Genomic DNA, 25,701 nt, shown 5'->3' on the forward strand with positions numbered 1-25,701 from the left:
TTTCTGAACTTTTAAGATTTAAGCAATGCTTACAATGTAGTTTAATTGAAGGTTCTCTCGCCGCACCCTTTTATGTAAATGAACATTTTCTTCAGTGGGTCCAGCAACTTGGCTTGAACAGACCTGAGTTATTTCTGGTGGCAAATTTAACATTTCGCCGCTTTCAAATTCTCGGGCTAACATAGTTATCAAGACGAAATTCGATTGCGAGAGACAATGATATAAAATGAACTTCAGTAAAGTCTATTTATGATATTATTCTCATTCATAATTATGACGCGGAATTCACAAGTGCGTGGATTACATAGCCCTGTTTGTTTATAGATAGTTGTATTATGTAATGCCTAATCAGCATGTGCACAATCGCGGTATTTAAAGATCTCTTTGCTTAGTTTCGGGACATTTCGAAAGAGATACGCAAGCCGGGAAGTCCGGACGAATTTTCTTATACTCTCGCCGTACGTCGCCGAAGCCCAAGCAAGTAAATGGCTGTACCTACCCTGCTGCTGCTATAAAAACTACAGGACTTACACTGTATTTCAGCTTATATCCAGTCTCTGCCGCTTTTCCAGTTCCACAGCATTCCGGAGAAGCGGGACAACGTATACAACAATTACTCGGTATTTTAAAACATTTATATGCTGTCTTTTTCGCTTGCTATCTCGTTTGTTTATCGCGTAGTGTGCTTTATATCTAGTTCTGTTTATGGCAATTTATTAGCGGACCCCGTTTATTACGGCTTTAGTAGCTTACGTTCGCTCGTGTGTCGAGCAGAGATTGGCAGACGCCGTGTGTTGGCTGTAGTAGCTTACGTTCGCTCGTGTGTCGAGCAGAAATTGGCAGATGCCGTTTGTCGGCTGTAATAGCTAAAACGTTCCGTCGCTCGTGTGTCGAGCAGAGATTGGCAGACGCCGTGTGTCGGCTGTTATAGCTAAAACGTTCCGTCGCTCGTGTGTCGAGCAGAGATTGGCAGACGCCGTGTGTCGGCTGTTATAGCTAAAACGTTCGCTCGTATGTCGAGCAGAAATTGGCAGATGCTGTCTGTTGGTTGTAGCTAAAACGTTCGCTCGTGTGTCGAGTAGAAATTGGAACATGCCGTGTGTCGGCTATAGCTATGTTCGCTCCTTTGTTGAGCACAATTTGTTTCACGACGTGTTACGGTTTTGGTCTCAAGTGTGCTCGTGTGTCGAGCTAAGTTGGCAAGAGCCATGCGTCGTCTTTGTTTAAAGTTTGAATTGGGTATCGAGGGTATTTGGCAACAGTCATGTGTCGGTCCTTTTAAGTGTTGGTGTGTTAGGTGCTTTGTTATGGTTTATCGGTCTGGAATTGATAAGCTTTCATGTCAAGAAAAATACAGTAGTTGTGTGGACTTTTGTTTAAGAGCTTACTGCTGTTTGAGTGTTAATGAGCTTAGGTTAAAGTGTTAACACGTTGGGCTAACGTAAGGTTTGTTACCTAACACATCCCAGTGCGGAACTTTAAATAGACAATTGTATATTTCTGTAGGTTTAGTTTGTAATTATTAAAAGCTCGCCGGTCGGCCGTTTTTATCCACGGAGTTAAGCATTTTATCCACGTTTAGACGCTACAACCTGGGTTATACGGGAGTTATGTTTATCCTTTACTTCTCCCCTAGCTAGAATTTTAACAATTCAAAATATTATGTCATTTTAAAATAATAAAAAATAGTCAGTCCACCCCCTCCACTGGCCTTGTCGCGATCAGAAGGGTATTCTAATTTACACCCTATAATCCGTTTACGACGGATTCCTGGTCCGGCTTGGCTAGTGGGGTTTTTTCCCTTTTGTTCTTTTTTCGTTTTTGTCTTACGTTTTCCTTTCTCGGCAGACATCACTGGTGTTATTCTGTCCGCCTTAGGTCTTGGCGTTTTCTTTACTCTTAACTTCACTCTCATTATAAGCCACGATCTAAATACATGCTATGATATGGTATAGGGAAGTAACCCCACTAGCTGGGTTGGGCCTCTCTCGTGGTTGGATATACCGGTTGGGGTTTGAGGGGTTTTCTGAGTTTTGGGGAGAAGGTGTATTTTGTGGATTATTTCCTGTAAATGCGGAGATCTTTTGGCGTTAATACTGAAGCAGCAAGGTGCGTGAGCAGCCGTAGGCCACAATCTTTTCCCATATCTTATCCACGCCGGACAATGAGCGGCATAATTAATGAGTGAGAATGGTAAACTATTCTCATTCATAATTATGACGCGGAATTCACAAGTGCGTGGATTACATAACCCTGTTTGTTTATAGATAGTTGTATTATGTAATGCCTTATCAGCATGTGCACAATCGCGGTATTTAAAGATCTCTTTGCTTAGTTTCGGGACATTTCGAAAGAGATACGCAAGCCGGGAAGTCCGAACAAATTTTCGACCCTCCCACCTCCCCTTCGGCGACGTAATACACAGCTATAGTGCTTTCTCGCCCAGTCGCTCATTGCCTCGGCCACAATCTTTTCCCATATCTTATCCACGCCGGACAATGAGCGGCATAATTAATGAGTGAGAATGGTAAACTATTTTCGTTTCCGCCATTTTTCGCTTCACAAGATGACTGATAAGTCTTAGACCTCTCATGTAAGGAGCGCCTTGTTTCACTCACTATTCCCTACCTCGTGTTTTCTGTCATCAGCGAAAGTCGATGAAGAAGTACCTGCGCGGTGAAAACAAGACAAGGAATGTAATTAATTAATTAATTAATTGACCCCGGGTTCAATAGGGATTAAACCCACTTTTACCATCACCATTCCAATAAAATTTTTGTAATATACCCCTGTCACCAGTTACTGTACTGCACTGCACTGTACTATACTTATTTGTACTTTATTTTTCTCATGATGATCTTTATTTAAAAACACGAATGAAAGTTTATATTTTTAATTTACCTTTCAACAATAAACTTTAAGTACACAAGCCATCTTACCTTGACTTGGACGAAATGTATTCTTTTCCACTCTCCTCTCGGTTGTCAAAGGCTTCTCTGTTTGAAACATAGAAGTGTGTGATACTGTGTCACCGTTATCACGTGACAACTCTTTCCGTAACATTGGTAACGAAGAATTGACAGAATCCTGTCCAAGTGTAACATCCAGAGAATTACTGTTAGACTCCAAACTTGGTTTTTGTCTAAGCCCGCTCCTTTGGCTCCATGTAGTAGAAATGTCTTTTATTCCGTGGTCCATTTCACGCTTGGTAACATGCCTAGGTTCCTTTGAGTCACGTGACGTTGATGAAAAAGTCGCAGAGTCGAGTTCATTTTGATTGTGTGGAACGCTGTCACGAAATTGAAGCGGTAAACTTGTATTCATATTGACGTCATCACGGCAAGGAAGCTCTGTTTCTAGTTTTACCGGTTTTGCATAAAAGCTGTCGTTCATTAGTGAGTCAAGGGATCGCCTCGCTCGAACTGATGCCGTTTTCACCTTCCTTTCATTCAGCTCTCCGTGATGGTCAAACGCCGTGCTCTCTAAACTAGCACCTTCCTTCAATGAAACCAAATGATTTCTTTGACTTTTTATCAAATCCTTCTCGTCTTCCACTTCGCGTAATCTTCTCCTCAGTTCATCTATTTGTTTGTTGGAGTCCGCAGCTTTTTCTGCCTCCACTTTGTTGCTGAGGAGCTAAATATGGAATAGAAGTCATTTGTTTAGTGTTGTTTATGCAAACTTTACAAAGTTGTTCAGTATCTTACAAGGTATTTTGGGTATACAAATCAGAATTCGACTGTTTTTAAACATCCTCAAATATTTAGCAATTATTGGATGAGGCTGAGTATGATATGCTTTTTCCGTGTTTTGACTTTCCTTGTCTTCTAATAACTTTAAATTTTACCTCTTCGTAATGCTCAAATCTAGCGGCCATTTTCGCGCTTTCAACCTGCTCGGCAGCAAAGCGCTAGCCGTTCAGTCGCGTGACGTCAGCGGTTCTTGGGAACGAGGTTGCGATCCAATAATTTTGATATTGGACGATTGCGATCCAATAATTGGAATTTCTTCCAAATTTGGTCGGCGGTAGCCGAATAGCTGGAATTAGCTGGGGATCGAAAGCCAATCAGAAGCACAGAAATATTTTGAATGAATAATATGTACATTTTAAGGTGATATTCCTGACATCAACCTTTCCACGTAGCTCTTCGTAGCTCAAACGGTGGAGCAACGATGATCTAATCCGAACGCCGTGGGTTCGAATCCCACCAGTGTCAAAATAATTGCCTTTGTCTTGTGTGTCCCCCAATTCCTTAATGGGGTATTCATGGGTTTATTTTCACCACTGAAAACCACCCGACAGAGTTAATGCTCTAATGTCCAGTTTGTATGATGCTACGATGGTGACGTGATGATGATGGTGATGATGATGACTGTTGAATTTTTTCTCACCAAGGCAGGATTTGTCAAGTTGGTCGACTAATATGTGAAATAAAAATGCTCTCTGTTGAAGTAAAAACACTGAGGAACACAGACGAGGAACGCTGTCACATTTGGGTGAGAAATTACCTCGCATCGATGAAGATCCGATTCCTAGATGCAGCGTTATATACAAGTTTAGTTTATAAAAAATGTTAATTTGTTTTAAAATAATACGGGTCAATCCAACGTGAATACGTATGAAGGATAATTGAAAGTTTTGAACACTTTGCACTTTCTCGTCACACGTTGGGCTCGACTGATGAACTTTTTTGTTTACGTTAAGGTTCATTCAAAAACAATTACTTAATTACTAAATGGTACTTTTTAGACAGGAAGCCTTTGTGAAATTACAAATTTTCTTACTTTTAAACGGAAATCCTGGACACTGGAGTCTTTTCGTGAAATAACCTAAAGAAAGAAGCATAAAGAAAAACATGAACTGAAAACTTTGACAAGCTTTGTACATGTTTTCGTAGACGCCTAGCTTTCGTGTAACACTACATCAAATAAAGCCTTTCTTAACAAAAGAATCTAAAATGGGAGAAACCCAAAACAATAAAAGAATGAAATAAAATGAAAAAAGTGGTAGAAAATTGCGAACAGAAAATTTTAGATGTAATTGTTTCTATTTGAGCCGCGACAGAAATCTAATTTACATCAAAGGAGCAATGTCACGATATTTAAAGTAATTTTTCTAATTACTTTCAAATTAAAGGAAACCCCAGCCTAGTACCCAGGCGTTCCCTTCCCGCTTATCGATTTGGCGAAGATTTAGAAGGAGCACGAACGACAAACTTGAAAAACTTGCCAGGCTTTTCAAGATGCGTTGTACGTAACGTAGCTCCTTAAAGTGCCAATTAAAGCATTTTTAAATACTCATTTGACGGATTTTCATGCTGGCTAAGAGGATGTTGGTGATACATCCAGACAGTATTGCCAAGCTGACGATTTTGTTTACTATCACAACCTGTCTGTTTAAAGATGAGGCTATGTGGTTACCAGAAATGAAGCATTAACGTCTCTGTACCTCTTCCAGGTTTTTTAGTTTGCTCTTCAATCCTTCAAGCGACACTTCAGCTTTTTTTCTTTCCTCGTCAAGAACCTCTGCACGAGTCGACATTTGTTGTCTTATTTGAGCCTGAGAAGAAAACCAAAAACGATACATTTCCAGCCATGGTTTTTTACCAGTCTCAACAACCTGTTACGATCAATAACACTGACAGGAACAGAGAGACGTAACAATGTGACGTCACTTACTCGAAGGTATGTCTGATGCCGCTGAAGTTTATCTTCTTTCTCTTTTGTTAGCGCTTCGTCCTTCTGAAAGATGAAAGAGATTTAATTATTGCTGCGCACGTAAACAAAGTGAGTGAATAGAACTCTAGATACGCTAAATTAAATTTATTCCATAGCTGCGTCTATTATCTTGGTGTAGCGTCCTAACACTATGGGCAAATGAAGGACACAAGGACGACGGTTATATATAAAAAAGCTGGAATCATCTAAATGTACCACTCGCAATTGACCAGCTCCCAGTGACTTTGCAGCTCAGTGGGCAAAGCGTTTGCATATGCATCGCAAGGGTCATGTATGGGTTGGCATCACATGCAAGTTTAAGCCTGAATTCATTAGTCTTTCTTTGCTATGAAACTGCGAAGCCCTTTCTCTACAAATCTCTCATCCAAAGCTCGCAGATAATTATCTTATATATTCATTATCACAAATTTCGATGAATCTTGTTATGGTTACAAGTTTTACCTGTCGCTTGGAAATTGCTGTTTTTTCTTTCTCCACCGTTAGAGCCATTGTTTTAACCTGAAATAGCATATTAAGCATTAGATGGAGTCGGTTTCTCATCTACGTGAAAAACAAGACACATTAACTGTCAGCCTGGGACCCTTCAAACCGCAAAAATGCATTCTTTTGGAAAATAACAAATCTGTCATGATATGTAGAGCTAAGGACTAGTTTACACAGAAGCGATTTCGAGGTAACTGAAGCTGAGAACTTCTCTGAGAACTTCTCTGCCCTGTTCGTGACGTACAGTAGTTACTGCCGGATCACTTGCCACGCTGTTAGACAACCTTAATTTACACAATACTCACTGTATTAATTGATTGTTGTAATGTTACCAGCTGACCCTCCATTTCCTCCTTTTTTCCTCGAAGACGTTCAAACTCATCTGACGTTTCTTCCTTTGAAGTTTCCACTTGCTTCAAGCTCCGAGTTAACTCCTGCACAGGATAGGAGGTGTAGATGTAATATCGTCGTATATTATCTTAATAGGAGGCGTGGCCTGGTGGTTTATAGGGCGCTGGACTTGTATTCGGAAGGTCCCGGGTTCAAATCCTCCTCCCTGCCACTAGATGGATTTGTGTTCGGTGGTCCCGAATTCAACTCCTCTACGCTTTATAAATAGCCAATGGGTCAGTCTCTTACCAGATGGAATTTTTACCAAGTTTCTGTTCTATATTCAACATTTGTTTACTTATTTACATTGTTCTCAATTTGCCCAGAAGTGCTAATTACATAAACGCTTAACTTAAGTAATTTTTTTTTTTATGAAGTGCTTACAGTTTTAATAACAGCGTTAGTACTCTTTGTGTCCTTCCATGGAGAACAGTTTTTTATTAATATAATTTTACTTACTGATTTTATCTGAGTGGTTATTCCCTCGATGTGTTCCTTTAGTTCTTTAACATCTTTCGCGAGAGTGTCCCTGAGCTGATTGAGCTGAAAAAACGAAATAATAAATATAAAAATGTATATATAACTAAAACTGTGTTTTTTGGGTCATACATTTTGCGCTTACAACTTTAGTCTCTCCAGCATTATAAATCACTAGGATGCCGCGTAAATTTGGACGGTATCCATTTAGAAACTTCTGTGGATGGAGACACTGTGTCTTGCAAGGAAAACAACCCAACAACTCCGGCTGTCCACATCCGTCTGATTCTCAAGACAAACACTCTAACTCTTCTGTTACTATACCGATCGGCGCATTTTATCTTAGAAACTTTAGAAAAGAAATCTAGTGTTTCTGCAGGATTACCTCTTGTTTCGTTTGTACATGATTCTGCTTTAGGTTGCTCAGTTCTTCAGATAACTTTCTTGCCTTCAAACGATGTTCTTGTGCTTTGCTTAGCAGCAAATCTCTTTCCCTGGAATTTCTTTGCTTTTCAGCGTCATACTCCTGAGAAAATAAACTTCCGCATAACTAACTATAAACATATTAAAAACATTAAAAACGTTCTCTGGTTAAAATATTTTAAAAAGATGAGCTTTCGGCTAACAATCTGTAGCCGTTGACGAACACTAAAAAAGAAAGTGAAAATTACAAATATAAGCAATAAATGTCTGAAAAAACTAACGAGCAGTAAAAATATGCCGTAACAAATGTGTAAAAGCTAAAAGTGAATTAAAAATGATAAATAGTTATAAAAGAATGGAGTGTTACCTAGGCAACGGTTTTGACGTATTGTCTGCATTGACAGTTGACAGTATTCGCCGTATGCCAGCTCATCTTTTAACCAGATAACGTTTATAAAGTTTTTAATAAATATTAACACTAAACCAAAACGTGCAGAGAACCAGAACGATAACTCGTAAATTCTCTAAAGTGGAGAGAAACGGGCAGAATGAAGCTGTAGACAACATACTTTTCTCTTCGCGAGAGACATATTTTAAATGGCGAAGCTCTAAAACATGCCGTGTAGTGTCTCCAATTGATTTTTTACAAGCGCGCGAAAATTCCAAATCGAGCTGCAGCTAATCAGAGACGATACACGGATCTCTGTATGGAATTGTTTTTGGTCGAATCGCAGAAGAAAGGGGACGTCCGTTTACTTAAGGATGAACCATTTTTTAGGTGGGGGAGGAGCGGGGGTGGGGGCAATTTTAGCGCAATTTTATGGCAATTAGTGCCAGGTTGGAGGCAACCTGGGGCTAGCATGTCATGTTGCTACAGGTCAGCCGGCATCTTTACGATAACGTTCGCCACAATATCAACACCAAAACAATCTTACAGCCAAGTGCTACGACCTCAAATATTGTAATTATCCGGTCAGGGCACTTAAAGACCTACTGATATGCGAGGGTAACATTACTAATGATAATCATGTAGGTCTAAGGTTTTATTCGTCTATTACATAATTTACTTCATCAAACTTTTCTTTTCTAAACATGCATTACGTAACGGCAACAAAACCGGATTTTAATAACAGGTGCCATTTTGACAGGGTATCTCAGTATACCATGCAACCTGGTTAACTTACCCTATGAAGCCGTTCAAGATGCGTCCGATAAACATTAGATTCTGACGCCATTTGTATCAAGTACTCCTGAAAGTTCTCTCTTTCCTTGAGATAAAGAATTAAAAAGAGTATAATAAAACATGTAAAACGTCTTACTGTGTTATTAAATGATAAGGATCTTTTTGCAAGGATTAGTCTCCTTTTGATGTTTTTTAAGTCTTTAGAGCGATAGGTACTAGCAAACACAGCATCACGTTTCTTAGTTTTTTATCGAATTTGTAATATTGTGCCAACGTTTTATTAGACGTGTGTTATAATACTTACTGATTTCATAAACTCTTTTAGTTCTTTTACTTCAGCTCTCGCGTCTTCAAGAGCCGCATTTTGCTCCTCGTTTTCAGCAGTGAGTTTTGTTATACTTTGCTGTAGCCTGGTAACAAGAGGTCCTGTGGAACAGTAAATAATTTTAATAGTATGCATGTGACGACTGCTGTACAAAAACGCGGGTTTTAGCACAAACTTATTGAGTTCTATCAATAACTTACTTATTTCCAGAATTACCTTCATTTTTCAGTTTACCTGCAGTTTTTGCATGTGAATTAGTATATATCAATATTTTCAATAAATGCAACATTTTAAAACAATTACCTTTTTCTTTCTCGTTATTTTTAGGTGTTGAAGACTCCTGTGGCAAACTGTCCTTTCTAGAATTGTCGCTGTTGACATATTCCTCTTCTATGTGCATTTTTTCCAGCATTTCTTCCTGTCTTGCTTGCGCCTCCGCATTTTTCTTGCGAGAATGAAAACATAAGATCACTACACTGACATCTCTTTTATTATATCTTCAATACCAATATAAGTAATAGTTATTAAAGAATACTCCGTTTTTGTAAGCATAAAAGTTGCTTTTTAAGGCATGCTTACTTGCAAGCTACATGACTGTGAAACCAAAAGTGGGAGTTAATAATATTCCGAGGGCTTTTACATTTCTTAGTTTTCCTAAACATTAGTCAATATAATCAGAGTTTTGTTTTTCTTTGCTTTCTGATTGTTTTGTAACATTGACTGTGTTTTAAATCAGTCAGGACGGACAAGCTTTACTGATCAGTGGAAAATAATTTAAAAAACGTAGCATTCAGCCATTCTGGAATGTCGGGTGAAAAGAATGGAAAAAAGTAGGCACTGATTTAGTAACTGGAAGCAATTATTGGATGAGGCTGAGTATGATATGAAGAATTATGCAGATCGAGGAGGGTGTTATCCGCCTCAGCCTTCCTCGATCTGCATAATTCTTCATATCATACGAAAGCCGAATTCAATATATAATTGTTTTATTATTCATTCAAAATATTTCCAGAGCCCCAAATGCACAAAATGAATTTAATAGGGTTTTGACAGTAGGCAAAGTACACAAATACACAACAACGTTCGCTTTTAAATTTGATTTAAACTTCAAAAACTCGGTTACCTTCATTAAATTTCTTGTCCTTTATAATGTCGATATTTAGCACTTGCTTAAAGTGTCTATTGAAGCTAAATATGATGACACAAAGCGATGTTTTCGAGTACAGGTTTCCATCGTTCTTGCTTACTTCGACGTAGAATTTTCGTAAAACCGCTCCAAGTCCTCCGCTGTGGCTGGATCAGGGATCTTTTCCTCTTGAAGATACGCTTTCAAAATCGATCGACTACCCTTCGTTGCTTTTTCCGTGTTTTGACTTTCCTTGTCTTCTAATAACTTTAAATTTTACCTCTTCGTAATGCTCAAATCTAGCGGCCATTTTCGCGCTTTCAACCTGCTCGGCAGCATAGCCGTTCAGTCGCGTGACGTCAGCGGTTCTTTGGGACGAGGTTGCGATCGGATAATCATCCTTGGGAACGAGGTTGCGATCCAATAATTTTTGATATTGGACGATTGACGTCTAATAATTGGAATTTCTTCCAAATTTGGTCGGCGCTAGCCGAATAGCTGGAATTAGCCGGGGATCGAAAGCCAATCAGAAACACAGAAATATTTTCAATGAATAATAATTATTTTGTTACCTGTTTCGCTGTTTCAAGTTCTTTGGTGACATCTTCAATTTCTTGATTGGTTTTAATCAGTTCATTCCTTCTTTCTGTCAGTAAACAAGCAACGAAAATAACATTATCAATATAATATAATTAAATTAGCTTTTTTCTAGGTTCTGTATACAGTGTTTTTTATCTTGTTTTCATGCCTTGTTAAAATTTAGCATAAAGTTGTGGACACAAGAAATACTGACAACCACAACAACAACAAAGAAATTTTGTTTGGAATTTACATTTTTGAACTGTACATGTGACAATAACCATTACAAATGATCACTGAAGCAGCACTTGATGATCATCATCATAAGTACATGCTGGTATTCTAGCGGTACGTTACAGAGGGTCTGAATTTTTTAATGTTTTCTGTTTACAAAGAAAATACTGTTAAGAGTTTGGAGGGTTTTTCGTGAAGACACATAGTCTTTAAGCATTGTAAATTTTTATCTGCTCTTCGAAAATCGGATAAAATTACTCATGAACATAGAGAAAATTTTCGGAATTCTCCTTGGAAATCTTCGGACACCTTCGGTGATCTTTGGCAATATTCGGCAGTCTTCGGAAATCGTCAGAAAATGGCCGAAAATTTCCTCATATACTTAACAAAATAATATTGGCCTTTTTGGAGCCGTTTTTATTTCTTTCTGTATAAAATTTACTGTTACAGTGAATTTTTAACTGTTAGTGTTAAAATGCCTACAATTTAACTGTTTCATGTTACAGAGCCACAAAATTAAGTATTTAGTGTAATTAAAGCACCCCCATTCAGACCCTCGTTATACGGCTTCCTATGTCAGTATGATGAATCGAATCAAATCTTATTTTGAAATTCAAGTGACGTTCGAAATGAAAAACTCCTACTTTTATTCATGTAAGACAAGTATTACCTGTTATTGTTTGCTGGAGATCATGTAACTCCTTAGTAACCGACTGTTTAGTGTCTTTCAAAGCCAGAAATTCTTCTCTGGCAGTTTCCAGCTCGGTGGTGACTTCCTTTACAGCGCCATTAACTTGGCTAAGAGATTCTTCGGATAGCTGGATGTCACTTGTAAAAAAATAAAATAAATTAGATAAAATAAAATAAAATTTGTTACTTCTGGGAATTCGTTTTGCTATAAGAGAGGTACTATTAGGAAAGCATAAAAACAAACCGCGAAGAACTGAGTGGGAAGGTATTATGTTCCCCGAGTTCAACATTTCCACGGTGGTCAATCGAGCTTTTCACCTTTAACTCAATGATTAACTTAGTGAAAGAGAATTAAAGTTAGGTTTTGCCTTACAATCTCAGTCCATTTTCTTATAACATGGTCTACCATGTCAACCCAAGGTGCTAGACGGGCTCTCGGTAGCTGGAGATCCTGGACCAGGCTATCAAAGAGGAAGCAAAATAGATACTGTATTCTTACCTTTTCAACTGGGCTAACTCATTTTCGAATTTGGCCTTGCCTTCATTCATTAAAGACGAAATCTTGTTGTATTTAGCCTCCTTTTGTTTCTTCAATTCTTCATATTCTTTAATCTTGTTCATACTTTCGTGAATTTTATTTCTCAGCAGTCCAAACTCCTCACGATGACTTTTAAGAGCTTCCATCGATTCATTCCTTGCATTGTTAATTTCAACGAGTTTTTGCTCTGCTTCCTGTGACAAAATATATATACAAGATGTTATCAGTTGCAGGCCTAGCTCAAAACAGGTTAGGAGAGGGAGGGAATACCTAATAATTAATTCGTGTTTAGAAAAGGGCAAAAGAAGGGGAAAAGAGGGGAGAATATGAAGAATTTCACGGAGCCTATTAAACCGGGTCTGTGTCTTGGAAATTTACCAGGCCGCGCTATTTGTACCCTACTAAGCGTAGTTGGATAATAGAAGGGGAATATTGTTAATATTCTAATGAAATACTCGTAAATTGGACTCAGTTTTGATTTCTCCTATCTATAACTTAAGATATTCTATGTACAGAGCTTAGAACAACACATTTAAGCTTCTTCGGGAATTTCACCTCCGATACACAGGGGCAGCGATTGCGTTTTTTTTGTGGCTTTCCTTTTGATATTTTTCAGTAATAATCCAGTTTATCGCACGATGAGATAAACGTTTCATACGACATAAATTCCGAAATTCCGACAAGCCGATAAACAATAAGAGAGATGCAACAAAGGGCATTGAGCTACAATACGTTAACTATTCCCAGGTAAAATCTCATCTCTAAAATACGAAACCGACCTTCACATTTAGCTCTTGTACTCTTCTTTCTTCTTCCTTTCTCTGAGAAAGCCTCTCGACTTCAACTTGTCCTTTCTTTACGTTTCCTTGTATTTCTCTTAATTCTGTCCTTAGTTTGTTTATTTTGCTGTTTAGTTCATGAAACTGAATCATTTGAGTTTGTAGTTCGTTCCGTGTTCTAGCAAGCTGAGTAGTTTTATCTTCTAAAGCTTTTTCGCCTTCCTTCAGAGCTCGGACATATTTTTCCGCCTGGTGTTTCTCCTCTGTTTCTGTTTTTGCAACTAGTTGCTTAAGCTCTTCAACCCTACAATGTATACATAGTAATTTACATAAGAAATTTTATTTAGCTTTAAAAATGTCTTGTTGTTATCTTCATTCTAACTCCTAAGATCCTCTTCTTGAGATTAAATACCGACAATTAATTAATTTAATACTGCTTTGTGTGTGTGTGTGTGTTTGTTTGTTTGTTTATTGGTTGGTTAGTTTGTATGTGTCCTCAGAAACGGTGGATGGTTTACCCAAGAAATATCTACGTTGCTTGAATTCTCCAACTTTACAAATGACTTTTTAAACTTTTCTTGGTTTTCACTGTCACGCCATAAAATATTAAAATCAAAACCAGTCGTTCAAGAAGCCAAGAATTTACAACGATACACAACTTAACAACTTCACCAAGTCTCGGATCAGTATGTTATTCCGTTGATGAGTTATTTTCCGAAACGTTCGACTGAGATTTGTAGAGCTCAGAATGGAAACGCCATGTTGGTTTCCCTCGGAGGGGCACAAACATGGCCGCAGGAAATCAATGAAAATATCTGGAATTCACTTCTGCTCTTCCAGCGTTAACGTTTTTCTCGTGAACTACTATAAAACTACATTAATGTCTCTTCTAATGCTTTAAATGTCCAAACGGCTAAAACTCACATGGAGAGTTCTTTTTTGCACAGGATAAAACTTTGTCACGCTGTTTTGTATTTTTTCTATTCTTTATTCCAAAATCGAAAGACGCTGTTGAGCTGAAAACTTGTGAAAAGATATATTTTTAGTCATCTTCAACCTGGTAGGGATATAAAATCTAAAAACCTTACGATTTATGATTTTAGACATTTATGACGTCACGTGAAAACCAGCATTTAACACATGAACTGAAACCAAACCTTAATGACAGCTGAATTCTAGATTCCACGTCTTTTAGCTGAGTTTCTTTGTTTTCAAGTTCCTCCATTTTATTTGCCATTTCTTTGTTCAGCTTATCGACATTTTGTCGCACCACTCCACACGAGGTTTCAACTTCTTTCAGTTCTCGGCCTTTGGCTTCAATAGCCTTTGAAAATTGGAAAATAAAACAGGTCAGGTCTTAGAACAGATAGTATAATACGAAACGCTGTGTCTTAATGACAGTCACATAATTTAAAAATTAGTCAGTGATTATTTTCTGAACTACCCTCATCCAGACGATCACACTATACAAACTACTGATAGTCTTGATTTCAATTCACTAAGCGGCTTTCATACGACAAGCTGAAGTTGGCAAACTCAAGTTGGTGTGTGTGAACGACACAACAACAGTTGGCAAACTGTAGGCGAGAATAGAGACAAGTTCTATTTTGTCGCCAACAGTTTGCCAACTTGTTTGCCAAATGTTGTTGTGTCGTTCACACACACCAACTTGAGTTTGCCAACTTTAACTTGTCATGTGAAGGCCGCTTTAGCTTCAAGTGTTAGGTTAGGTTTGCCGTTAACATTAGCCAGCTGATTGGCTACTTGTTTGAACTGGATTATTTCAATAGAAAACAATCGATATTCCAAGTATGATAGTTATAAATCTTTTTGTTCACCTTGTTTATTTGTTCTTGCCTCTCACTCAGCGCCTTTCCTTTGATTTCCAGGTTAATCAGCTGATTTCCCGCGCGGATTAACTCGACCGAGGTCTCCGCTGCACGCTGCTCAATAATCCCAGCATCCTCTTCTGCTCGCCTCAGGCGTCCCTCGGCTATTTTACGCTAACGAAAAAAAAAACAGTTGTGGTAAATGAGCGCAATGCGAAATGAATAGATCCGAAATGGGGAAGACTGAATTCAATCACACAATTCGCTAGACTTTGAAACACAATAAATTCAATTACAAGAACAAAAAAACACCTTGTGGACAACGTCCTCCAGCTCGTGCCTGCGTTCTATTAGCACAGCGTCCATCCGCTGTAGTTCTGCCTTTCTTTTCTGTACCAGGCTTTCAACTCGCGCCAGTTCACTCAGTTGCTTTTCCCAGCGCGCCTCTTGGGCAGAATCATCATGCTGCATGTTGTTTGAGGATGACTGCGCAGACTCCATTCCAACACCGGAACTGAAATGTGACCATGTTAGTTACAAGTCAGTAAGAGAGAAAACGAAAACTATTTTTTAAAAACAGAATCTGCAAGTGGATAAAGACTGTAAATTTGGGTCGAAACTGTAATTTTAAGACTTAATACAAATAGGTGAATTTTAAAGTGTGACATTCATTGAAGATATTTTTTACGTCGTTCTTGTTGTTAGCTGCCAACACTGAATTAGATCGAGGCACAAAGATTGCGAGTCCAGGAAATAAGAAACTGTACTGACAGTTAGCAACCTTAAGCAACCTGTTGCCTTGGAGACCTGTTACTTTGTTCCATGTAATCAATAACATACATTTTTCCGTGTTATAATAATCATAAAGGGAAATATTAAATTTAAATTATTCTAAGCTTGTAAATCCCCCTTCAACCAAGTTTATGCCAAATTGATCTCAAAAGCACTTGCCTTTGTTGAAGATATTTTAGCGGAAAGTTCTCTTCATCGTCTTCGTCCACGGCTCTCATGATATAAACTCTCTTAGCACCCGTCTGTTAGAATATGTTGAATCAAATAAAAACTATTAATACTATTAGTTGATTAAGCATTGGTAGAAAGCCTGTCTGCTTTTTGTGATCTTCACCAGCGAGACACACTGGTAATATGTGTGATATTATTTAACAAATATAAAATATATCCCATGTTCCCATCAACAGGGATGGTACTTTTTGAGAACTGGAAATTCTAGATTCACAGGCAAACCGACTCTTTGGAGACCGGCGAGGGGGTATGAGTCATCACGACACGAAGTTAATCGAGGGCGCAAGTTTGATTGATAGTAATCCATGTACATACCAACTGACCTTGATGAAATATACACCGTAATTCTCAGATTATTCCTATAACAGAATTTAGGTGTCAAACATAAGTGGCAAGTAGCTCTTTTGGATAACAAGGTTAAAAACCAGCGACGGATCTTAAATATAGTTGAGGTAAAAAAAAATGCGACTAAAAAGTTGTGTGGATATCCAAGTTATACATTTCGGTCCTCCAGGTTCTTCCAATTTCGCTCGACTAGCTGGGTCATTTACGTCCCGCCCAGAGCATTAGTCAGAGGAGCCTGCTACACGGGAACGGGACATTAGGCTTCGGGGAGAATGTGGTTGAGGTAATAACAGCGAGAAAGTAAGGTAAGGTGAGGTAAAGCCTCGAGCGAAGTGGCCCATACTTGCCGGAGTTTATCCCCATTTCTGTGGCAGTAAGCGACTATGAGTACCGTATTTATTCGATTAAGCGCCCTAGGCGCTTATTAAATTTTTGGACCTTGAGGGTGGGCGCTTCTTCGAGGTGGGCGCTTAATCGAATAAATACGGTATTTCTACCCCCTCCCCCCCCCCCCCCTAGGTGGGATGCTAGTCCATCGCAGGCTTCCTCCCCAGCATTATGTCGCCGGTACCCATTTATACACTGGGTGGATAGAGGCATGATGAAAGTAAAGTGTCTTGACTAAGAATCCAACCAATGACCCCGGCCAGGGCTCGAACCCGGACAGTTCTATCCGGACTCTAGCGCGCTAACCATTAGGCCAACGCGCCTCCTAATAGTGAGAAAGCCTCTGGCCTTTTGCACACGAAAGCTGGTGACAATATCAGTGCCTGCACGTAGGATAAAGGCAAGAGTTAAAGCCTACTGTATCGAAGCCCGCGAGACACAGAGTAAAAGCCGCATCCCATTTATGGTCAGGGCATCATTGCATTTTAGCAAACTTATTCTGCGCGATTTAGCAGGATAATTCTCAAGGAGGGATTGTTCACTTTTTAGAAATATCTGGATATTTTCTTAGTCGAACAGGTTTGCTGTCAGGGCTAAAAGAAAGGAGTGGATTAGATATTCAAGCCTATGTTCTGAGGGTAGTGTTTAGCGCCCCACTAAAGATTCACATCACCTGGAAAATCAGAAGGCCAGCCCTGCTTAGAAGCCCCTTATTGAAACGAAAAGAAACCACAAACAACCTTTTTATCACAAGAGCAAACTTTAATTGAAATCTGCTAAAAAAATTACAATTTGCTATTTTTATTTACAAAATAAATAATATTTTTGTTTTTAAATACTAGGAAAACACACACAAAATGACTTGGCTATATACCAAATGTAAGTTTGGCGACCAAGAAAAGGCTGGCTTTCTGATCTTTATTCATCTAAACACTCTAGATAAACCAACCCTTCAAAACGAGATACAAGCTTCTTACAATGTAACAGCAAACAATCTTAGAAGAAGTTCAAGTGCTCGAAACAGTTTTTGAGTCTTACAGACCCCTTGCAGCTGTACACTTGTAAATGCTAAAATGTTATGATTGTGTCTCAAGAGAAACACTTGCTACCCGCAATCGTGTTACCATATTTAGGTCGTCATGCAACGCGTCTACTCGTACGTTGCGTGACGATTAAGTAACGCTTAAAACGTCACGTGACCACCAGCTGCAAGGGGCTAATCGACCATTCAAAAAAGAAATTACACGAAGCCGTGACTCGACGCGTGATTTAAACCACGTGTGTTAAAGTCAGTAGGCCAGCCTTTGCTTTTACTTAGAGTTGTTTACAAAATTAGTTAGTAACCTAACAATGTAGATTTTTTTTAAGATAATAACTGTTTAACGACATTTGGGTTTGAAGATTTATATGCACAAGACTTACCACGGTAAATTTATAACTGTTCGTTGTTTCTGTAGTCCTAGATTGTTGTCCTAGATTGCGTCAACTTTTCTAGTATGAAAATAGCATACTAGCAGGGTAAAGCTTTAATCAACACCCTAAAAACTGAAATCTAACTGAAATCAAATGTAACGACCTTCGCCTGTTTTGTCCGGTGCCAATCAAGCAGCCCAAAAATGCCATGATGTTTACTTTTTAACAATTAAAATGTGGCATAATTACACACAAAGCAAACAAAGGTCGATTTGAATTTCCATAAAAGAGTTGTGAACGAAAAATAGGACACATCCACGCGATTGTTTTACAGTCTTTTAGGGAAAGCTCATCAAAAGACTCGTACAAAGAAAAAAATGTCGATGAGATGAGAAAGCAAGCGATATAATTCTTTTTTTTTTCGCACAAGTTTTGTTATAATTACAGAAAACTAAAATTAAAGTGAATTAACGTTGGACGAGGTAGATAATCGAGACTTGTGATCAACAACAGTCAAGAGATGATCCTGAAGTCTCTAAAATAATAACACAAATGTACAGAATGAAATCAGTTAGTGAGTTACTTTGAAAACTACTCTAAATCACAAAGACCACTGGAATCTACCATAATAATTAATGTGTATTTTATTTTACAAATTACTGTACGCCTTTGAAGTTTGGAAAACGACGGATGTAGCAACAAAGCAGTGCAAAAAACAGTTAGTATCAGTTGATTACTGCACAGTAAGTTTTCGTTTGCGGTATTTTGTTTGGTTTTTAAATTCATTGCTCAAAAAGTATTTTATAAATAAAAGGAGCTAAAACTACAAGACAAAGTTGTTAATTATGATTGATTTTCAAAATCAACAACAACGCAGGAATTTTATTTCATGTCTCCCTCCTAGATGTTTCATTTAGCTTTAAAATTAGCACAAGAAAAGTAAGAGAAAAGACATTCCCTTCGTTTGACAATAGCGAAAAATGATGTAGCGAGTTACGAGACTGAGCAATTCAATCACAGGTAAAACCCAAACTTACCGCTAAATTAGCATCCAGTGAATGCCGTTGAGATTGTCTTGCTGTAGCCCGCCGCTTTAAGGAGTCTTCCACCTTTCAACAGGAACACAAATGTGCGATCAAGATCAGAGCAATGAAAAGAAAATTAACGACTTGTTCGCCAGTCTGTATTTCTTCAACTAAATCAATTTTTCATTTGTGCGGCTTTTTGTAATGACTCACTTGAATACATGGTGCTGAATTACTTTATAAGCAGCCTTTTCGACGGGACAACACAATGAACAGATGGAATCATTTAGCAGAATGACAAAAGACTTCTCTTAAAGCGGTATAAACAACTAAGGGATTACACTGTATTCATTGAATACAAATGTTTCACCGACTGACCGACACATCGACGGTTATTTAGTAATAACAACAGAATGAAATAATGGCAAATCGACCCACCTCATTTTCCAAGTCTTTCAGATCCATTCGAAGCGAGTCTCGTTGTTCCTAATTAAAAGGAAGATTACAGTAATTAGCAATAACTAATAGTAAAAAGATCGAGCTGTAAACAAAATCAATATAACAATACCTTTCTTTTTCTTACTGGAAATCGAGCGTTAAATTGGTATTCTTTGCCATAAGCTCTCTCTGACATTCTATTGAAAGAACCTAATCAATGATTGAAATGTCCTAATCCCCAAATTTCCTGACCTTGCGATCTTCAAATATATTAAAAGCCTAAACTTCTGTCAGAGGGGCAAACGTTTACGACTACAATGGTGCTAAGACGCTACGAAATACCGCTTGTTGTTCACAAATAAGCAACCGTTGATGTTAACACTGCACTGACGGTTGATGCACGCAAAACAAAAAGTAACTGGAGTTCACACTGCATCTCATTTGCTGTTCAAATCACAGTACGTGGGGTTAAATCAATATTTTCTCTAAGACCCATTCTCCCTCATTCTCTGTCAGCTCGATGCTTTCGTTCAGAAATTTAAAAATCAATTAAAACCCAGAATATATATATATTTTTTTTATCAGATTACCCTTGCCAGCTGTTTGCGATGAAATAGAATTCGCCCTACTGGTAAACGGAAGATGAAAAATGCCAAACATTTGACAATTTATTGCCCTAGGATATAAGGATAGACTGAACAAGCTTACAAACACTACAGCCGAACGCAATACTTGCTATAAAACCACCCGACTTATGGTGTCATATTTTGCTCACAGGACCCGGTTCCAGTTCATCCCATCCTTAGGAGGAAATAACAACACTTTATCTCTCCAATGACACTCAACTAAAACAAAAAAAATTGGTATTTCATAGCAAATTTCAATTTCCTCAGGTATAATGAACATCCTGGCCATTTACTCAGGTTTCCATATCAACAAACAATGTATGGGATGCTAGTCCATCAAGGAAACTACCCCCCCCCCCCCCCTGGGTTAAAAGAGGCACTGTGAGGGTTTAGTGTCGAGAACAAAGCACAACAATCCTGTTCCAGTCTCAAACTCTCTTGATCTCGTCCGTCCGGGATCCAGATGTCGAGAAAGAGAAAGTTCAAACCTCACCAAGGCCGCTGTGTTGTGTTCGAACTCGAAAAACTACTTGTTTATTCACCGCGCCTCAAAACACGACACTACAGATATTTTATCACCGCGACGCATCCCTACGGTACCTGAATCTTCTGAGTTTGCAGCGACGAAGTCAAAAGGCCTTCTAATTTGCCAACCTCATATTCCTGAAAAGAAAGTGAAAAAACTAAATAACGACAAAAAGGAAGGCACGCCAAGTAGAATATTAGTTGTCAATAATACCAATAAACAAAAGTGCAACAGCGTTTCAATTTCCAATGACTTGAAAATGATTGTGTAATCTGGACTTGTGCTGCCTGAGATGTGCATTGGTTCATAAGACTGGTGCAACAATGGGGAATTTTCTTGGCGAATTAGGTGCTACAAGTGAATGAATGACTATTTGGGTTAAATTTAATTGTAAGATACAGTCTACTCTCGCTAAGGTGACAACGCTTGGACCCTGCAAAGTATCTTCTACCATTTTGGGGGAGGGTGGGAGGATAAAATTAAAAATACTAAGTAAGTTTTATTTTCGTAACGTTAACCCTGTTCTCTGAAGACAGCGATGAATTAATTGCAGAAAGGAACTCGACTTACTAAGCCTTCGTGATTTGGAAAGTTACAAAACAAAACGTCGTCTTGTTGCTTCTTGGCTTTTCTCTTGTTTCTTTTCCGTGCGTCGCCATCTTGGCTTGTGACGTCATTATAATGATGATGATGGACAGAGGTGGTCAAAGGCGCGGTTACTGTGGTAGCACTCAGTACCTCAGGGGAGAGATGTGGGGAGGTTGTAACCATCAATGATTTAGGTTTTATCCCACCTGTCAGAAAAAATATAATAATTGCAAATTGTAAGAACAACAGTTTAAACGTCGGTAAGGGGTGTGGGAGGCGCGGTGGCCTAACGGTTAGTGCGCCAGACTCTGGATCGAGCGGTCCAGGTTCGAGCCCTAGCCGGGGCACCGCGTTGTGTTCTTAGGCAAGTCACTTTACTCTCATAGTGCCTCTCTCCACCCAGGCGTATAAATGGATAAATGGTAACCCTGCGATGGACTAGCATCCCATCCAGGGGGGAGTAGAAATACTCCTAGCCGCTTAATGCTACATACACCGGGATAAGCTCCGGCCTGATAATTCACTTGGCTCGTCAGCAGGCTTTACCTACCTAACGAGTAACTTCGGTAAACAAAAATTAACGCTGTAAGAACAAACCGACGAAGACTGTTGTTGAGGATATGACAAATGATGCTTTAAGAAAACTATGAGAAATAAAACAAAGCAAGCCTACATGAGAATTTAGTGTGAAACTAAATCTCTTCTGTGTAAGTAGAGGGCAAAAGCCTAAACCACTGCAGTAGCAAAGAGTTTAAATGCAATTGTATTCAGTCAATGCTGATGAGATCAAAAATCCGAAGTCAAAATTTTTTGCATCTGTTCTGCAATTTGACAAGTTCTCGTTGTCTGTGACTGTGATACATCTGTGCATGGAAAGGCAAGCGAGGAGCCATACCCGCTATAAAAGGGATGGCACCTCCCACATTTCACACTTTTCGGGCGCGATATGCAAATTTGTAGTTTTGCATTCGTGGAACATTGCGGTGCCGAACGTCCTTCAAACTTAATATGCTTCAAAATCTTATGAAACCAAGATATACCATTGATAAATATGATATATAACTTGCTAATGTTTACCAGAATATTCCTAGCAATAATGAAACACATTTTATCAGTAACTGTTGTGGAAAACACGCAGGTAAACAAAAATTAACGCGTGTCACATATCAACCTAGTAAAATGGCCCAGCTCACAACGAGTCTCTCTTAGCTCAGTTGGTTAGAGCGCCCAACCGGTATCTGGGAGGCCATGGGTTCGATTCCCGTCGGGGACTCAGAATTTTTCTTTGTCCCATGCTCGTGTCATGTAGAACATCTTATCTTTATTATTTATTACCGAGCTTAAAATTTACCATCTTTATTATTTACTACAAAAACACGCAGGTTGTTTGCCAGTTGTTTACGCTTTGATGATTGACTGACAACTGGGCGTGAGAATGGCCAGGCCAGGCCCCTTTTATAACGAAACCTCTTGTTTAAAACTACTCATTAATAAACCTATTTCTTTAGATCCTCAAAGTTATCTATAATTTATGTACCATAAATAAATTACTGGTGCATCATGCATTGCGTACCTCGGCCAGTTTTCTTTGAATAATAATGATGGTGATGAACCTGCCCAGGACTGGACACATAGCTGTTGGTACCCAGGCCACCGGAAGTTGTTACCATTGGAGACATAATTGGAACTGTCCGCGTGGTAGTGGCCCCATTCAGTGCCCCTGCTGCAACAGCTGGGGCCACCCCTGATACGTACGTTTGAGTGGTTGCCAGACCAGGCGTGGTTGCTAGGCCGGAAGTGGTGAATGGCGAATTCACCGGAAGTGGAATTGGACGAGTGAGGCTCTGTACTTGTTGTTCTTTTTGCAAAAGAGCTGCTCGTAAAGCGTCGACTTCATTGGCTAGAGCAGTTAGGCTGGGATCTGCAGCAATAAAAGTAGCAACACCAACGGCAATCAATCCATGCAAAAATATTTAAACTGGATCATAAACATGGACTCTGGGTGAAAGATCACAAAATAAAAGAGGTTCGTAGTTTTCAAGAGAGAGGGCATTGGAAGTTAAGTAAGCGTTTTTTCTGCTAACTGACCGGGAAGATGGTAATACTGCGAATGGACTGGGACTCTTGACATCTCCGTAAGATCCTCTTTGAGTCGTTCCAGTTCCTCATTTTGCGCGGCCAAAGCTGATGCGAGATTTTTTATCTCCGCTCGCTGTGCAGCTGTAGATATAACAAAAATATGACAAAATTCAACCATCAAAACATTATTAAATTACTTCAGTATTTCAAAAGTATCCCAATGTTCATCCACTTTTCTGCACATAGGCGATTTTTTTTTAGTCTCATCTGCAGTTGTTTGTGTGACTTGCCTGATTTGTAATCAGTGCCATTTTAGATGTACCCATGGTCATTAGTCGCACAATCATCCGCAGAGGCTACCTGAGTTTTTGGTTGACTTTTCTGACAATCACTAAAATCGTAAAATTCCATTTCAAAAGTAAATGACATAATTTTATCGCAAGGCTCCTTACCCTCTTAGTCTGCCCATCCCATCTTCCAAAAACTAATCAAAGTGCCCGTTGGGCTGTCTCGTGTTTCAGATCAGTAAAGTAGCACCCGTTGCTAACAATCATATAAGCTCAGAAAAACCATCTCCGGATTCTACAATATTAATTCTCAAATTTCATTCTCAAGCATTTGCAACAGCCTGTGCTATACGAGCATCGCACCATGTGCCCTTTCTACACATTCTACTCAAATAGTCAAACCAAGACTGCCCTTCCAAAAACTCAACAAAATCTTCGCAATGATTTCTAAGGTATTCAACAACTACAAAACGCACTATCTAAAACGCACTACGATTTGCTACTTTCATACTTAATTACTTACTTCCCTATTCGCCATCGGCGCTCAGGGCAGCAAATGACTTGCTACCGAGTCAAATATCTGATGACTAACACTTCGAAAAACGAAAACAGTCTCCATTTCCACCACAATCATAGACTGCAGCTAGTCGTATCTTTTGCGAACGCATGTAACGCACTCGGTCTTTGTATAACAGGCCCGTAGGGAGGGGGTGCGATGGGTGCGTTCGCACCCCCCCCCCCCCCCCACGAGCCTTGGAAGTCCGCTCATTGTGAAAAAAAAAATATATATATATATATATTAAAATAAATAAATAAATGAATAAATAAATAAATAAATAAATAAATAAATAAATAAATAAATAAATAAATAAATAAATAAAGGGAAATGGTATTTCTGTACTTCGACTATTTACATTCAATATGGTCCTTTGGGTTGAAGATCCACCATTTGAAGATTCGTGTGGTATATTTTAGACCAAATTGTGTGATTATAGGTTAAATTCAACGATACATTCTACCTAATGTCCTTCATAGTCGAACCATTCGAAGTGCCATTCCCAGGCGCTACCAAAAGAGAGGAGACTGGGTACTTGTTGGGCTCGGAAACACCCAAGGACAATACTAAAAGATCAACAAACCGACTCTGACTGATTCATGTAATAACCATTTTGACACTAAAATGAAGAGACCTATCTTTTTCCTGTTTTCCTTCTATGTGCTGCTGTCATTTTTAGCTAAATAAATTGTAAACTACGTTTTTGAGGTTCTGTTTCGAAAAATGTGATTTGAATTTAAAAATGTACTAGAATTATTGTCGTCGTTTTCTTCACTTTTACCTGCCTTTTCTCCTAACAAACTGTCTTCAAAACGCACGAAATGCCTATTTTTTCAAAATTTCCTGGGAGAGGATACCCCCAGACCCCTCCCCCCTACATTAACGCGCCTGCGGCGCTCAAGATTTCGTGCCACAGTCGCTCATACACACCTCCCATGAAAAATCCTGGTTACGGGCCTGAATAATATCTTAGTACGACAGCGAGAGGTCTGGCGCCAATGTAAAACTGTGAGTGGGACTGGGGAGAGACGCTAAAAGTTTTTTCTCGCCTCGCAGGCTCACAACGTTCGGCGCATTGCGCCTTTCAACGACTTAAGAGAACAAACGACTGTTTTGCAGTCTACCACAATCACAAGGAACAAGACCAACTGCACGTAACCTATTTCTAAGTTGTGAAAACGAAGTACAATCATAACATTCCCTGTTATTCACCGTCATGTTTTCACCGAAATTAACAATAGGCCATAGGACCAGGAATCTTTCCAATACACCACACATAAATAACATTTTATAATATACAGAAAATTTTTTATCATAACTAAATTTCCAAAACCTATATGCATTATTCCAGAATGAAGAAAATATAAAACTTCTATATTTTCCCCCTTCCCATCACCCACCACTCGCGCTTCGCGCTCGCTCAAAATCCCTGCCTCTTTCCAAAACTCTCCAAAATCCGCGCGGCCTTGGAAAAGCCTGTGAAGGAGGCAGACGCATTCTGATTAGGTTAGAATGGGTCATCTTTCATCAGCCCCTTGAAATTGCCTGGATGGGGGAAGGGATATGGGACGGAGATAATGTAATCTCTGGTTTTTCTTTCTACGTCATCTGCC

The 25,701-nt window shown here is 39.0% G+C and overlaps 1 protein-coding gene across 1 annotated transcript; it reads right to left on the reverse strand.

Annotated features, from left to right (window-relative positions):
- Positions 1-2,104: 2,104 nt before the first annotated feature.
- On the reverse strand, positions 2,105-23,423 carry LOC144647518 (uncharacterized). Its single transcript, XM_078507319.1, has 26 exons — positions 23,255-23,423; positions 22,740-23,087; positions 21,149-21,372; positions 20,653-20,715; positions 19,427-19,474; positions 19,001-19,072; positions 15,747-15,829; positions 15,108-15,309; positions 14,805-14,969; positions 14,124-14,290; positions 12,967-13,270; positions 12,149-12,381; positions 11,630-11,787; positions 10,719-10,792; positions 9,324-9,465; positions 9,000-9,121; positions 8,697-8,780; positions 7,475-7,615; positions 7,072-7,155; positions 6,528-6,656; positions 6,181-6,237; positions 5,680-5,742; positions 5,450-5,560; positions 4,786-4,830; positions 2,940-3,636; positions 2,105-2,669 (listed from the first exon to the last, which is right to left on the reverse strand). Exons 1-26 carry the CDS (start codon positions 23,421-23,423, stop codon positions 2,611-2,613), a joined length of 4,044 nt encoding a protein of 1,347 aa, XP_078363445.1. The 3' UTR covers positions 2,105-2,610.
- Between the last annotated feature and the right edge of the window lie 2,278 nt (positions 23,424-25,701).

The sequence above is a fragment of the Oculina patagonica genome, chromosome 1 (assembly GCF_052425735.1).
Source record: "Oculina patagonica isolate OP01 chromosome 1, crgOcupat, whole genome shotgun sequence".
NCBI lineage: Eukaryota > Metazoa > Cnidaria > Anthozoa > Scleractinia > Oculinidae > Oculina > Oculina patagonica.

Coding starts and splice junctions, on each gene's coding strand:
- LOC144647518 (XM_078507319.1), bottom strand. CDS start 23,423: ATGGTTGAATTTTGTCATATTTTTGTTATATCTACAGCTGCACAGCGA. Junction 21,373..22,739: donor TTCAAAGAAAACTGGCCGAG/GTACGCAATGCA, acceptor TTTTTCTGACAG/GTGGGATAAAACCTAAATCA. Junction 3,637..4,785: donor TCCAGGATTTCCGTTTAAAA/GTAAGAAAATTT, acceptor TTCCATATTTAG/CTCCTCAGCAACAAAGTGGA.